The sequence below is a fragment of the Pholcus phalangioides genome, unplaced genomic scaffold (genome assembly GCF_987345545.1).
Source record: "Pholcus phalangioides strain wild (caught in Gottingen) unplaced genomic scaffold, Ppha-v1.0 ptg000015l_1, whole genome shotgun sequence".
Taxonomy (NCBI): Eukaryota; Metazoa; Arthropoda; class Arachnida; order Araneae; family Pholcidae; genus Pholcus; species Pholcus phalangioides.
This window is the reverse complement of record NW_028301608.1, coordinates 115428589-115444252: the sequence shown is the minus strand read 5'-3', so window position 1 is coordinate 115444252 and position 15664 is coordinate 115428589. Positions and strand designations below refer to the sequence as shown.

At 34.0% G+C, this 15664-nt stretch overlaps 1 protein-coding gene across 1 annotated transcript in view; it reads left to right on the top strand.

Annotated features, from left to right (window-relative positions):
• LOC149077660 (spliceosome associated factor 3, U4/U6 recycling protein-like) overlaps window positions 1-15664 on the top strand; it is a 48152-nt gene that overhangs the window by 7415 nt on the left and 25073 nt on the right. The window contains exons 3-8 of the mRNA XM_089245225.1: window positions 5990-6094; window positions 7835-8019; window positions 12387-12489; window positions 13263-13387; window positions 15115-15270; window positions 15401-15539. Of these exons, the coding sequence (XP_089101351.1) occupies window positions 5990-6094; window positions 7835-8019; window positions 12387-12489; window positions 13263-13387; window positions 15115-15270; window positions 15401-15539 (813 nt within the window). The remainder of the gene's footprint in view (window positions 1-5989; window positions 6095-7834; window positions 8020-12386; window positions 12490-13262; window positions 13388-15114; window positions 15271-15400; window positions 15540-15664) is intronic.

Here is a 15664-nt window from a genome sequence, read left to right as displayed (position 1 = left end):
TAGGAATGGAAAGAAAGAGATAGACAGCTTCTTCTCAGCCCAATATATAATGTAAACATATTTTCTGGATATTATGCCGAGTTGAACTTGGAAAGGAAAGTAATCTAGCCACTGCCGGGATTTGAACTTAGGTCCTCTCGCAAACTGGGCAAGCATGTTACCACCAAATGACTGTTTGCTGAATCACATTTTTTTAAACAGAAGTACCAGATACTAGAATCAGAACTAAAAATGGTTCATGGAGGACATTGTTTCGAGTGCAATCTTGAGGGGGCGGGGGGTGTTGGCATATTTCAAGGATAAAAAGGAAGAATCTATTTAAAAACATGATGAGATTAAAAAAAAAAACTTTTCTATAAAACTATTGACATTTACACGGAAACAGTAGATTCAAGTTCACCTACCCTGATAAAAATCTTAATTATAGTCTTCCCAGGATTTCATTTGTAAAAAAATGACAGCAAAATATATTTTGTTCATTCAATCTGAATTCTATAGAATTCAAGTCCATTAAATCAATGGTTATTGTAATGGTATTTATTTGAATTAATTTTTAGCCCCTTGCAGTACAGTGAAACCTCCCATAATGGTCACCTCTGAACAACTGCCACATTTTCTTGGAACAGAACACATCCCATTTGGATTAACATTAAGATTAACCTTCAAACAAGGATTTTTGAAAAACTGTCAATTTTGGAAATTGAAATGAAAGAAAATTAATGTATTATCACAAGAAAAATAGTTCAAGATTTTCCTTGAAGGAGTTTTTCCTTCCTTGAGCTCTACAAACCTAAAAATAACTGTGGGTTCTTCCCTAGGTCAGTAGTTTTCAAAATGTGGTCTGCACACCCTGGGGGGTTCCTCAAGTAGATGCTAACGGCTGTGCTATAATAGACATGTTTCAGAAAAGAACAAAACTGAAATTTGTGTTAAAATTTGGTAAGTGGTTATGCCATAGACAAGGGTATCCTTATTTTCCATGGTGTTCAACAAAGGGTGCTTGGTTAACAACAACAGAAAAAACGTGGATAACAACAGAAAAAAGCTGATTGCATCAGAGGATGAATCAGATCTCTTTGAAGAATACATGTCCCAGGTACACAAGAAATTAGAGCACAACTCTGTATGCATTTTTCTTGAAATGTTAGAATGAAATTAACAGCAGGAAATAACAAATAAAAATTCTTCAAGGAGAATTCATGTATCTTCAATGCAAAATAAATATCATGTGCAACAAAACAGCTTCTTTTAATTAGTTATACAGTTGATGCTCATTATAGCAACCATCCATTATAATAAACAGCACAACAGGTCCCAAATATTTTCCTATTTCCACCATGTTATTTTTGATTCTAATATAACAACCAGTGAATATCATTCAATTTGTTACAATGTTTGTTACAAGGAAATCAGCCCCCACCCATTTTTTCCTTTTCCCTTTTGGCAGAGAAATAGACAAAATCTGGCATTGAGTGTGTGCGGCCTTGACCTTTGATGTTTGTAGAAGAAATGGTATGAAACCAATGGTATGATGGTTCAAAGATAAAACATTGGTACTTCTATGGCACTTCTATTTCCATAGAAGTCAGCGCTATCACTAGTGCCCTGCCCAATTAGTGCCATCACTTAAAACTTTACCTACCAATTTTTTTTACCTGGTGGCTCATTCCCACTTCTCACATGGTTGATTTTTACCTTATTACCTTGATTATATTATTCTAAATTTTATTGCAAAATTTTACTTAATTTCTCAATAGGAGAAAAATCAGGCAAGTGAACCCATTTTGCTGCATGTAGTAAAACATAACTGTTTAGGCCATACACAGTATTTTTGTAAGTACAATGTACATACTGTATCATACAGTATGATGTATTTAAATTATTACTTTTTCCCACCAGATACACTTTGCAACATTGTAACAAAATAAAAAATTTTTATTCTATCAATTTAATATACACATAATATTTACCAGAGGAGCTAACTTTATGATTTTTCAAAACTTTGGATATAACAACCTCCCAATATAATGTTCGTTTCCATGGAACAAATGGGGGAGGGGTTCTTATAATGAGCATTGGCTGTAGTATAGTTTGTCATAATTTTACATGCAATCAAAAAATTTATGTTTCATAAATACTAAACCTCTTAACAATGGTAACCTTCCAATAATGGCCACATGTGCTCAGTTCCATTAGTGGCCGTTTCCACTCTACCTCTCAATAAATCATGTTGGTTGAATTTGTGTACAAGGTTTTCTCAAAAAGTATCAAACTGTAATTTTTTGTGCATGAATCAATGAAACTAGGGAAGCTGCAATGTTACTGAATTGCACGAATCCCTATTTCTATCCAAGTTGACAGACAGCAAAAGGAACAGTCGTGAAACCAATTTTTCAATTAATCATTATTCAACTGAAAATTCTTGTTGGGCAGTAACAACGGTCATCATAGAAATAATCTCTTAGTCTCTGACAACAAATTTCAATTTATTTCCGTACATGAAAATATGACAGTGCATTATAAAACAGGTATTATTATTGATACAAATGAGAGCATTAAACAATATAATAAAAAAATTTACATCTACAGTCAAACCACGATGAAAAGGGCATAGAAATGCCCTGGTGAGCTCTGTGGTCGATAAGAAGGGTTGGCAAAAACAATCAAGAAAATGAAATTAAAAAGTCAGAAAAGAAAAAACATAAATTGATGCTATTATAATGAGGAAAAAGAAAGAAATATACTAAATATCTAACGAAATTCCTCTCAAAAGTTCAAGCACAAAGGTCAATTGGTCACTAGTTTTCTCTTGTTCTCTGGGACCACATCACAAGAGGCGAACCTGAAACTTTCCAATCATCATGAATTCGCCAGATCTTTGAATAAAGTTAGACATCTGAGCGATTGTTAAATTATGGGAACCATCAACAAGGCACCAACAGCTCTCCCCAGCTGCATTGGAATTCCATCGAAAGAGATGCATGGACGAGCACCTAGTTGAGTATCAGCATGTTATGTGTAGTCGAAGGCGCAACGATAACATCATCACTAAGTTCTCAAGTATTAGTACCCACTGCAGCAAACTCGAATAACCATCATCAGATTATTTTATAAAAGAAATTCATCCTGTTCTGCTGGAATCAGGCAAGTGCTCAAGCACTAGTTAAAAATTAATTTTAAATTTTTTTTATACAGCTTCCTACCTACAGCAGGATCGATTGTACTTCAAAGTACAAAAGTTAAGTACTGAATGACAAAATATGATAAAAATGCAATCTTACAAACATCCTCTGTCGAGAGACTGGGAAAAACTATGTCATCACAAACAATTTACATAAGATAATAAACAATCAAACATCGATACTATACAATGGGAACAAAAAATGACAATATGGGGGTGGATCATCCACGATTACTGACACGATCATCGCGACCGACTATGGGCGGAACAAAAAGTAAACATTTATACTATTTATAACAACCTAAAATAAAAATGACTAGATTTAGATACTTGGATCGAACCTTTGCGATGGGGGTCTATGAGATATGTTACAGGGCCTGGTTTGGTGCATGTATGTAGGCAAGTGCAATTTTTTTTTATTTCTTTCCTAGTGTGCATGCCTGAATTTTTTTTCTGTCTGCAGAAACTGCCAGTCATCGGCGGACCGCATATAAATGTAGAAGTGTAAGTGATCAGGTCGTATTTTAGTTTTTCACAAAAAACTTTGTGGAAAAACTTGATGTGACAAACCACTTGTCACAACTAGAAGCTGAACTGAGCATTGCAAACAATCCAATGTAATAAGAGTCAAAATCTGAACTCTGAACAGTTTAGATTTAATTTGCATAAAATATTTTAACAATTAGATTTAGAAATTTTGCCAAAATTGATATTACCATGCCATCTGTCCATATCTCCAATCATCAAAGTTCATTGTAGCTGAATGTTTGAAGTCGTTTCGTCCATTGTTTTACCTCGGTAGGCTTTACATAATGAAAAAGCGGCCTTAGGAATTCAGGAACGTGGAGGACTGTAGATGTATTTCAAACTATGACGTCCGAACTCCCCAGGTGGAATTAACCAGTAATTGATGAAGTACGGCTGGATGTGAGGGAAGCGGAACTACAATTGCAAAAAGACGATGTCATTGCTGCTTTTTATACCGAAGAGGTGACAATCACCATCAATTGCATCACTGATTTGCATATATTCTGGATTTATTTCGTTACTGCAGAATCGCAATGCAACAGCAGTGGCAATGATGTCATTTCACCATAAATAGTCAGTTCAGCATCTCAAGAATGATGTTTACCGATCGTACCTGACATACCACAAAGTCTGACGACCTTGGACTGACTTGGGATATTTAGATGAAAATTATTCAATTAATGATGAAAACAAATTTAAGAGCAATTCTTTTAAATGGGGTGGTTCATTTTCACCTGCCGCAAGTTTGTAGCGTTACATTGAACAACACTTCTGCATTAATCGTGGTGGAGCTGTCAATTGCAACACAAAGCCTCTTGGTGGTACTCCTTGGTGATGATTGTACCATGCGGTTCATGGTGAACCACTCCACTGGAGTCAAAGAAGACGGTTAGCATGACTTTGAAAATGCATCTCTTGAAAACCAAATCGTCAGTCAAAATGAAATGAATAGATCCAATGCTAATGCTCTCCTCGTCTGCAAGTTCTCTGATCATGATTTGATGATCCTGCATCACCAGAGTTCTTACTTTGTCAATGACTATCTCATTTCTGAATGTTGAGGACCTACCAGAACATGCTTTGAAGTTGTACTACTTTTATCTGTGTGGTGTCCATTTCTTCATTTCCAAAGGTCTATTGAAACTTGTGGATTGTTTCCAATTGGGAACTCCAAGCTTCACACAAAATTTAATGCAGTCGTGTTCTCTCAAGTTTATCCTGCCATTTTGTCAGAAACGAAAAATGTGATGCTGCTCACCTACACTTCCTTATTCATCAGCAGTCTGCGGAAACTGGCAGCTTCTGCAAACAGATGTGTACATTCAAGCATGTGCACTAGAATTGCCTACATACATGCACCAAACCACACCTCCCTAACTTATTGGTTTACGCATGAAAAACTATTATCAGATACTTTTTGATCAAACCTTGTATAGGCCTGTACAGTCATTTTTCTATATACTATCTAATATAGGCCAGCGCAATCAGTTGAACTAACAGTAACTCAAACTGTAAACAATGGAACCCTGATTTCATTATCTGCATGAAACCAACAATTTTTTCTTCTTAAATTGGGGTTGAGATTATGACAAATACAGTCAAACCTTGATTTAAGGATAAAATTATATGGTACAAGGCCAGGGCTGGACAAATCCCAGGCTCCAGGTCAACTAAAAAATTGATATCAGTTCCTAAAATTTTCTTTGCGTAGTTACTAAATTGCTGTCTGAGAGCAGCCCAAATATTGGGAATTTACAGCAGCCTATCTGCCAACATGAAAGAGGGTCCTATGCTCTGAAAAAGTCAAAAGAAGCATTATTTTGGATCTTTTTCTTTGAGTAAAAATAAATTTTTGGTGCCTAAAAAATTGTTTTGCCACCTAGAATTTTTTGCGATTTGTCCAGCCCTGGTATAGATCATAGGCATATGCAGGATTTTGTTTTTCTTTGGGGAGGGGGGAGACATAATTTTTTTCTGACTGGGGAGGGGTTAAATTTTTTTCCTGCGAAATAAATTATAATATCAGTAACAATAGCCCAGACAGGACCTCATTTGAACTATTGTGTCTGTTCCCAGATTCAATTGATAGATTTGAATGAATTTCCTTAATTTAATGGAAAAGTTTATGAACTTTTTTTTTCAAACAACGCGTTTGAAATTGGTCTCCACTCTGCCATGAAACTGTGCTGGAAAATAACTCAGCAACAGGTAATTTTGGTGGCAGAGTTCTGGCATTAAATCATTTATTCATGACTGATTAAGTTTTTCTTTCAATTGCAGAGTTATGGATGGATTGGCTTACGGATGAAGAGAAGTTGGCCTCGAGCGATGATGACAGAAAGGCAATAATAGCTCTATGTGAACGGGCGGTTAAGGATTACACATGTATGGTTTTGTTTTCTTTTTTTTTCCTTTTTCTCTTTAATTAACTTTTGATTCCCTGGAAGTGGAAAACTCACAATTTTGAATATAGTCACTGATTCCAGCCTTTAAAAGAAAATTTCCTTTAAGGAAAATTTATAATGTTTGATCTTGTTTATACCTTTCTATTTCATATAATTTTGTGAATAAAATCTTTTTGAAAAGTAGAAAAGAGAAGAATATACATCTCTCTTTTGGTGGAGCGGAAAAGTACACGATTCAATGTGTTCATTCAAGTTCTGACAAAATTTTGCTATATGGTAGTAATATACACCACACAAGCTACCATTTAAGAGAGAAAGAGTAATTAAACTTCATTAAATAAAAACTCAACTATTTAATCTAATTGTCCCCCCCCCCCCCCGGTCAGGACTAGCCTAAAATTTCTCCATGTATTGCTCAGCAGAAAAAAATGATAGCGTCAGATTTTTGGAACCTTTATTGGTTTTTAAGAATTTATTGTTAGACAATAGAGCAAAGACTGCCATATCTTGTGGTATTTTTCCAAACTATTCATGTTTACTCTTACCAAAATTGTTATTCTTTGGGTTTTTTAATCAATTTTGAATTAGGCGCTATCCAAAAAAATTTGGAGTTGGGGAGGAAACAGAATGGAAGCAAGTAATTTTTCTCCTACATCAAATGAAATAAAAACTCGATAGGAATGTGTGTCAAAAATTCATATTAATCAAGTTCCATTGTACTGATGGAAAAAAAAATATTTAACTGTAAATTATTGTACTACTGTGTTCATAAAGTTCTGAGACTTATTTTATTATGGAAGAATGAATACAGATCAAACTGGTTTATTTGGTGGTTCCTTTGAAGTAACTACCCTGTGCAATTATGCATTTTTGCCATTGTTCATACAAAGATGTGAATGCAGATTGCAAGCCTTTTTTGTCACACCCTTCAATGCATTCATCGCTACTCACTGCACTTTTTCGGAACCTGAGAATCGTTGCCCCTTAAGCAAATTCTTTGTTGTTTGTCTGAGGAAAAAAGAAAAAGTCACCTGGGGAGTAAGTTAAATAAGGATAAGTTTAATAATAATGAACAAGATCAGGGGGAATAAATAGGTTGTAAAACTATTGGAATTTGATGTTTTGACAGGTAAAAAATATGACACCAGGAGATACCTGTGAGTCCTTAAATGTCTGCATGATTCTGTTACCCTCAAGCAACCAAATCTTTGAAAAGCCAAGTCATGGGTGCTCCATCATGGCAATGAGCTCGCTCACAGATTTCTCCTCGTGTCAGATTTCCTGTCAAAACATCACATTCCAACACTTCCACAACCAGCTTATTCTCCTGATATTGCCCCATGTGACTTTTTCCCTTTTCCTTGAACAAAGAGTTTGCTTTAGGGGCAACAATTCTCAGGTTCCGATGAAGTTCAGCAAGTAGCGATGAAGGCACTGGAGAGTGTGACAAAAAAAAAGGCTTGCAATCAACATTTACATCTTTGTATGAACTATATGGCAAAATTGCACAGGGTAGTTACTTTGAAGGAAACAACAAGTAAACAGGTTCTATCTGCATTCATTCTTCCACAATAAAATAAGCCTCTCTGAACTTTTTGAACCTAGTAGTATAATCTGCTATTTTCAAAAAATCTCTTATTTTTATTTATTTGCTTGCATTGGCATGGTTGTGCTTTTGGTTTATATATTTTATTTACTTCTCTGTTTTTAAATTTTGTAGCTGTCTCGGTGTGGCTGGAATACGTTCAATTCATGATTGGCCAGATGGGATCTGAACTCAGCAGCGAAAGTGTGCGGGCGACGTTTGAGAAAGCTCTGTCTTCTGTGGGAATTCATGTCACGGAAGGATCATTGATATGGGATGCTTATCGGGAATTTGAGTTAGCGATACTGAGCACAATTGAGGTGAATTTTTTGATTTTATTCAAATATTGATATTCATGTTCAAAAATAATATATGCTGTGTTTTAACATGTATAAGAAACCCCTTTTTTGCAAAAAATTGTGTTCCAATAATAGGTTGTTTCTTATACATGGATAGTATTATAGATATTAACAAATTATACTCAATTCCTTGCAATTTACAATGAGAATGGCTCAGATTATGATAATGAACCAATTGTTGTTGCTGATCATGATATATCAGATGAAAGTGATAAGGAATTTGATGGTTTTTATGATATAAAAAACAAAAATACATTTTTTTATTTATCTTAAAATACAAATACAATGCCACAACAGGCAAAATGCCCAGTGAGGTGGCTGAGAAAAAGATGCCCATAATGCATGTTATAAAAAATATCTTTGTGATAAAAACACTTTTCTCCAAATTTCAAGCACAAAAAATCAGGGAGCTCTGCATACATGTTAAAATATAGTACTCAAAATAATTAATATTATTTTGTAATGAATATTATATAAAACATTACGATAATTGTTATGAGAGAGGTTTATAAAATATGTTTTGAAATTTTTATCAAATTTCTGTACATTGATAAATGTGGTGAATAAATGATACAGTGTCAATGCTCGTTTTTACAAACCCATATGGGCTTAAATAATTAGTTCTAAAAATTTCGAAAATTCATACATGAGAAATATGTTTTGAAAGATTGTATATTTTTTGGAACCAGAAGTCTAGTTCATGAAATTGAGCGTAGACTGTAATAACAATTTCAACTTTATTGTTTTCATCAAAGTAAAAATATTCCTACTAAAAATATTAAATTTTTCACACTCACAGAAATAAGTAGAGTGATACCTAGACTAAGGAATATTTTCGTTGGTATAGGTGAGCGAACTAACCTACCACGGCCACGTTGTGAGCTAATATTTTTGCACCAATCATCATCATACTGTGACTCAAACCCAAACTTATTCATATCAACATTGGAATTCTTTTTCATATATATACCTCTGTATATTTTTCAGACAGTTTTTGAATTATTTCATATAAAATGAGAGATTAAGCTAAGAAAATATGCATTGAAAAAAAAAGCATAGATGTGAATGTTTTCAGTGCACACGCTCTCTCTGTGCAAGACTTAGCATCAAACTGAACAGTCTGGACTTTCTAAGAGCTTATCTTTTCCACCTGCATGCACACAGAAATAAGCTGATCAAATCGTAAATAGATGGGGACTCTTACTGGAAAATAATCCCTTCTAATATCTAACCCTAATAATATTTTTAGTATCTCATTTTCCTGTAAATTCTCATTTATCCAATTTTGAAGTTATTGTTGCCTTTGGTCATTCTTTATTTATTTTTTATAGTGCTTTAAAAAAACTTATCTTCAAATTTTAGGCCGTGCCTAAAACAATTTTTCATAGAAACCTATGGGAAATCTCTCTCACATTTCAGCTTACGAGTGTATTTTTATAAATAATTGTTAAATATGATATTTGATGATGAAGAAATTCTGGAGAGGTAGGGCTTCGCTGGGTGGTGTGCATGTGCAACATAGGGAACCACAGCTTGGTAAGGAGCCAGATGACAGAATTGCATCAAATCAGGTCGAAACGAGCTGCCCAAAGGGATACCACTAATGCTAAGCTTTTTTTTTTAGCCGAGCACTACTCAGATCTATCGCCATGGGCAATTTAGTACCTAGTGAGTTGTGCCGGAAGTGTAAGTATGTGTACCTAACAGTCTGAGTGCGTATCTAGTGTTGTGTATGATTTGTTAGTGCTGTCATCTATATCTCAGAAGTGAAGTGTAATGACTGAATATTTGTACTGTTTGTAGGACTGTTGCTCTTTGTGGCGAGACTTTTTAACGGGGAGATTGGCTCACATTTGCGCCTTGAAGTTGGGAACCACAGAAAACCAACTTCAGCCGACCACCACTGTGGTGACGGTGGGGCTCGAACCACTAATGCTAAGCTGCTTGATGGGGGGGGGGGGACTGGATAGTGCCCTCATCATGGATAAAAAGAGGAAAGAGGACTGGATGTGCCAGACCGGGTGGCCTTCGAGTGTATCTTGAGGGCTTCCTGGTCGGAGCACTCTCCAGCACGGACCAACTCAGCCGAGTAAATGGCTAATATCCCTAGCGGGACAGAGCCAGGTCCCTGCCTGGTAAGAAGAAGCAGCTTACGAGTGTAAATTAATGAATCTGAAATTAATTATCTTTGTTATCAGAGGTATCGCTGTACACATTCATGAATTTATTAAGGAATTTACGAAAAATTTTACAAGGAATAAAAATTTGTTATTGAAAAATTAAAAAAATTATCAACTTGCATTGAAAGCCATTCTCTGTCATTTCGATAAAAATATGACAGCCTATATTTTTTGGAATATCCATTGTGGCACTTACATTTTTAAAAACCATGATCTTAATTTAATGAGGCTTGTATCAAACAAGTAACATTTTTGTTTTGAATAGAGGATGTGAAAATTGGAGAATAATCTGAATGAATGAATGAATGAATGAAGAATAATCTAGAATATTCTTTTTTTTTTTAAATAATTTAAATTTTTTTACTAATTTTGTTTATATTATGAAATATAAATCAGTTTTCATTGCCTGAAACATTTACAACAAAACAATTTTCGGTATAATCACTCCCCTATGACAAATTTTAGTGGTCATAATGAGAGGTTTTAAAAGTTTGGTTGTATGAAAACTTTAAAATTAAAACCTTTAAAAATTATTTAAAATTAGATAAATTTTCAGAAATTAGTTCAAAGCAAAGAGTAAAACTCAAAGTTGATTGACAAAGGAAGAATTAAATTACTAGAGAATATTCTTATCGAAAATAGTAAGAACTATTCTCAAGTTATTTATAGAGATTATTTCTTATAATGCATGTTATTACAAATATTCTTGAGAATTCTACCTGGAAGGACTACTATTGTAAATAACTAAAGAATATCCTCATTGAGGAGAATATTTGAGAATATTCTCTGGAAGGAACTATTATAAATAACTTCAGAATAATTCTTATTATTTTCGATAAGAACATTCCCCAGTAATTTGTAAAAATGGTCCTTCCAAAGAATATTTTCAAGGATAAATAAGAGGAGAATATTTTCAAGTCATTTATAATAGTATACCTTCCAGAGTTATACTACCCAATATTCTCTGGAATATTCTCCTCGATGAGAATATTCTCCTAAAGATTATTCTTGAGTATTTTATATCTCTAGTTTTGAAAAACAGTTTCTGAAAAATTGACAGTGAACATGATAGAAAACATTCAGATATCGATTGAAGCACATCTCAACTATTCAGAAATAATTCTGAAAATGTTCTAAAAATATTTGTTTGTAGCATACAAGAAAACTAATCCTATAAAAAATATTTTGTGTAAAGAAATGGAGCCACGTTTTGAGATTCTTTACTCATAAAAGTATACTTGAAGTATCTATGATCTCTACAGTGCCAAGTCTAGTGCTCATTTTACAGGATTCTCATCGACCTGGAAAGTCAGGGAAATGAAAAACTATCAAGGAAAGTCAGGAACATCAACCGTTGGAGTAATGGTTATATAACGAGACTCACATACCGGAGATTTTGTGTTCGATTCAGTCTGACACCCATCTAAATTTTTTTGGTTTCCTGTGGTTCCCAAATTTGAGGCGCAAATGCGAGCCGATATCCCTATTGAAAAGTCTCGAAACAGAGAGCAACAGGCCTCTGTTGTTCAATTCTGTTCTGATACAATTATTCAGTTGTTACACTTTACTCATAGTTAGAAAAAAATGGTGGCAGATGGCAGCACTACACATAACAAGCATTACACAGAAACACTCTTGACATCAGGTTTCACTGCACGTACATGCACATTCCAACATGTACCAATTCGTTAGAGGTTCCATAGAGGAATATAGACAAGGTATATGTATGGGGTTTAGTAGGGAAAGTCAGGGAAAAAGTTACGTTACTATGCAAATTTTTGATAAGTCAGAGAACTGTTTTCATTCACTCCAAATATGCAATAGTTCTTTATTTCCTGAGTTTATTCAGCTGTGGTTGTCAATTTTGCTGTCATTTGGCATTTTCTTTGATGATATCCCATATTTTTCCATATTTATGATTCTATACTTTATTTTTACATTCAAAATCTTTTTCCTTGCTTTTATCCTAAACGCTATCTTTATATAAAATTTCAAGTTTAAAGGATGTTATGACAGTGACAGGACAAGCAAATACCAATGCATCAACCTTTTAAATATGCTTTGATGTTTTTCAGACTGGGACTTACAATGTATTTTTAATCATGTATGACCTATGCAATTAACTATTGAATAATGTATTTTATTCAGTGTGCTACTGAGGATCCAGAGGAAGTTCGTGACTCAAAATTGAAAGAACAGAGGAAGAGGTTATACAACCTGTATAAAAGACAGTTATCTATCCCTTTATTACGTAAGTATTGAAACCTGCTTAACACATTCACTGTGGTATCAGTCCACCATGTAAACAAACATGTTCCACAATGAACGTGTGAAAAATTTCAAAATTTCAATGTCTTTAATTTCAATTTCATTGTAAACTGTAACATTGACATATCTAGGTATTTTTTTTAAATAAATGTAGTAAATGCTGCTTAATGCTAATCATTTGAACCGTGCAGTCATTCAAACTCTGATCACCATTTGCAACTCATTTTTCAAAATTTGAAATGTCAATATTTCAAGACAGGCAACTCTAGTTCTTATAACTCTTGTTTTAATTCAGAATAAATTTGTATTTGCAGCTGTAACATTTATTTTTTCAATAACTGTCAAAAAGATCACTCCGGTAGTTCTAGGGGTATGGAAACTCTGCTAGTTCTAGTTTTAAGGCCATCACTGTGGAACTCTCAGTTGTGGATAACAGTATCTATTGTTTTGCTTAATAGAAAAATCCAGTATCCAACATTTGTCCAATGACTTTTTCATAAATTTTAATTAAAAAATTGAATATTCTCATCTTTCCAAGTTAAAGTATTTTTAGCAAAAAATTTTTGCTTGTAACTTGGATAATTAACAAATTGAGAGACTTCTAACTCAAGATAATTTTGTATTCGTGAATTTTCTGCAATTGTAGCTTGTCTGGTTCATATTAATTGAGTTTTGTATCATATCTTGACTGTAATGAAGAAATTTTAAGATATGGGAATCTGCATTTGTTAATTTTCCTTCGTGTATTTTTCATAGACATGGAAAGGACTTATAAAGAATTTCAGGAAATGTTTCCTGAACAAGTTGATGGAGCTATTGATCGGCAGCATCAGAAGGCATGCAGAAAGCTAGAACAAATAACTCCATTTGAAGATGAAGTGGTAAGCTGTATGAGAAAATCAAAAATATAATTTTATGTCATGAGTTACTTGAATATGATAAAAATGGCTTTTTTATCTGAGGAGCGTAATCCTTAATCAATTATTATGCAAAAAAAAATGATGTGATTCTCACATCTGGTTCACAATGGAAAAAAATTGCATACAAATAGGAGTATTTTTTTATGATGGCAAATAACAATAATCATGCAATTTCTCTCTATTTTTGGAACCACCCGAGTCATTTGCCTTTCATACCTGCATTGTATGTATTGTAAATGCATATCGCTATGGTGTGCTGTCTTTTTTTCCTATATTTCTAATAAACGAAGATTCGCAGCAGCAAATGCAAACATAAAGTTCTAACTACAGAGTTGTCATGAAATAACCTTGTTGATATACGTGCCCCTAGCAGCTACAAAAATCAACTAATACAAATGAAATAGTAGGAAATATGGTGTTTCAGAGTATGCTCTCAAGAATGAGATGAGAAACAAAAATTTAGCTGTTGCAGTTACAGCAAGAAAATTTCTAGAAATTTTAAATAATAACACACACTACTTTTATTCATTGCAAAATTTTCAGTTTTGTAAAAACCTTATGTTGTGTTGAAACATTACGTGTAGCACCATAAACACCGGAGCAGGACACTGGCAAAGAAAGATCTCACCTGAGGTTTGGTGTACTAACTGCTTGGTCAGTCAGATCTAGAAGTTCCAGGCCAAGCGGTTAGTGCACTAACCCCTTGATAAGGTCGTCTTTATTTGTCTGTGTCTTGCGCCAGTGTTTATGGTGCTATAGGCACCATTTCAACATTATTCATGGTTATTTATTGTGCTGATCCATTCGCAGTGCATAAAAGTGATTGCTGCTGTTTGAATTTTTTGAAATTTTATTGCTGTAACCGTAAGAGATAGGGTTTTTTTCTCATCTCACTCTTGAACGCATATTCTGAAACAGCTATATTTCAAACTTCATTAGCATTAGTTGATTTTTGCAGCCGCTAGGGGCTTGTATATCAGCAAAGTTATTTTCTGACCACCCTGTATCTGAACATAGCAAGAATGAAATTATTTTTTATTTCAGCCCAATGTACAAAGGAAACTTTTTTTCTGGATATTATGCTGAGATGAACTCAAAAAGAAAAATCTACTGGTTTGCCACCAGGAATTGAACCCAGGTTCTCTTGCAAATATGCTACTGCTGCCACCTGGGGGCCATTTGCTGAAGTTAAGGGAAGCTACTGAACCTCTACTTCAGCACAGTGTGTAAATAAGAAAGGAATGGCATGCTTGCCCGGTTTGCAAGAGAACCTGAGTTCAATTCCCAGTTGAGATCAGTAGACTTTACTTCTGAGTTCACCTCAGCATAATATCCAAAAAAAAATCTCTTCTTTATCTGAACGTAGTTTGTGAAACAGAAAGAATCCTAAAATGCAAAAAAACAGACAAGGTTCAAATCAGCCAATTATAATGATCTTCATAAAATGTTAGGTTTGAGTTTTAAATGATTCTCCCAAAATTACAATGATTCCCCTCAAAAATTAGAATAATAATAAAGGTGTGCTGTAAAAATTCAGGCAAGCTCTTTTCTTTCTTATTCATTCTAATTTTCAACAAATCAGTAAGTGTTATTATGCCAGTGCCACTTTTTTGCTGCTCTAGTGAATTTCCATAAAACATACTTCCCCTATTTTATTACATTATTCATAAATTTATTTTCTTACATAGTTTTCCTCAGAAGCCCCACACTTGGATGAATACAAGAAATACATCCAATTTGAGAAAGAGCATGGCGATCCTGTCAGGGTGCAGAATTTATATGAGAGAGCTCTGCTAGAAAATTGTCTTGTTCCTGATCTTTGGATTGAATATACAAAATACTTAGTATGATTTCCTTTTGGTATTTTTCATGAATCTTATTTTATTATTTGTTCTTTTTTAAAATATTTCGTCTAATCATGTAGAATTTTTAACCTCGCACATCTATTAATGATTTATATGAAAAATATTCTAGGATTCTGTGATCAAAGCTGAAAATGCTGTTTTACCTGCTTATGAAAGAGCAATAAGGAACTGCCCATGGTCAGTTGTTTGCTGGAAAAATTATACGATGGCGTTGGAACGTCATTCTCAACCTCATGACATCATAAAAGGTTTAATTGTTTGATTCAATTTAACATTTTGATTTTTTTTAACCCTTGTACTTCTGTCCTGTCTTGATTAGAAAATCACAAAATCAGTAGATTTTTTTTCAATAAATATAAAAATAGGGAAATAT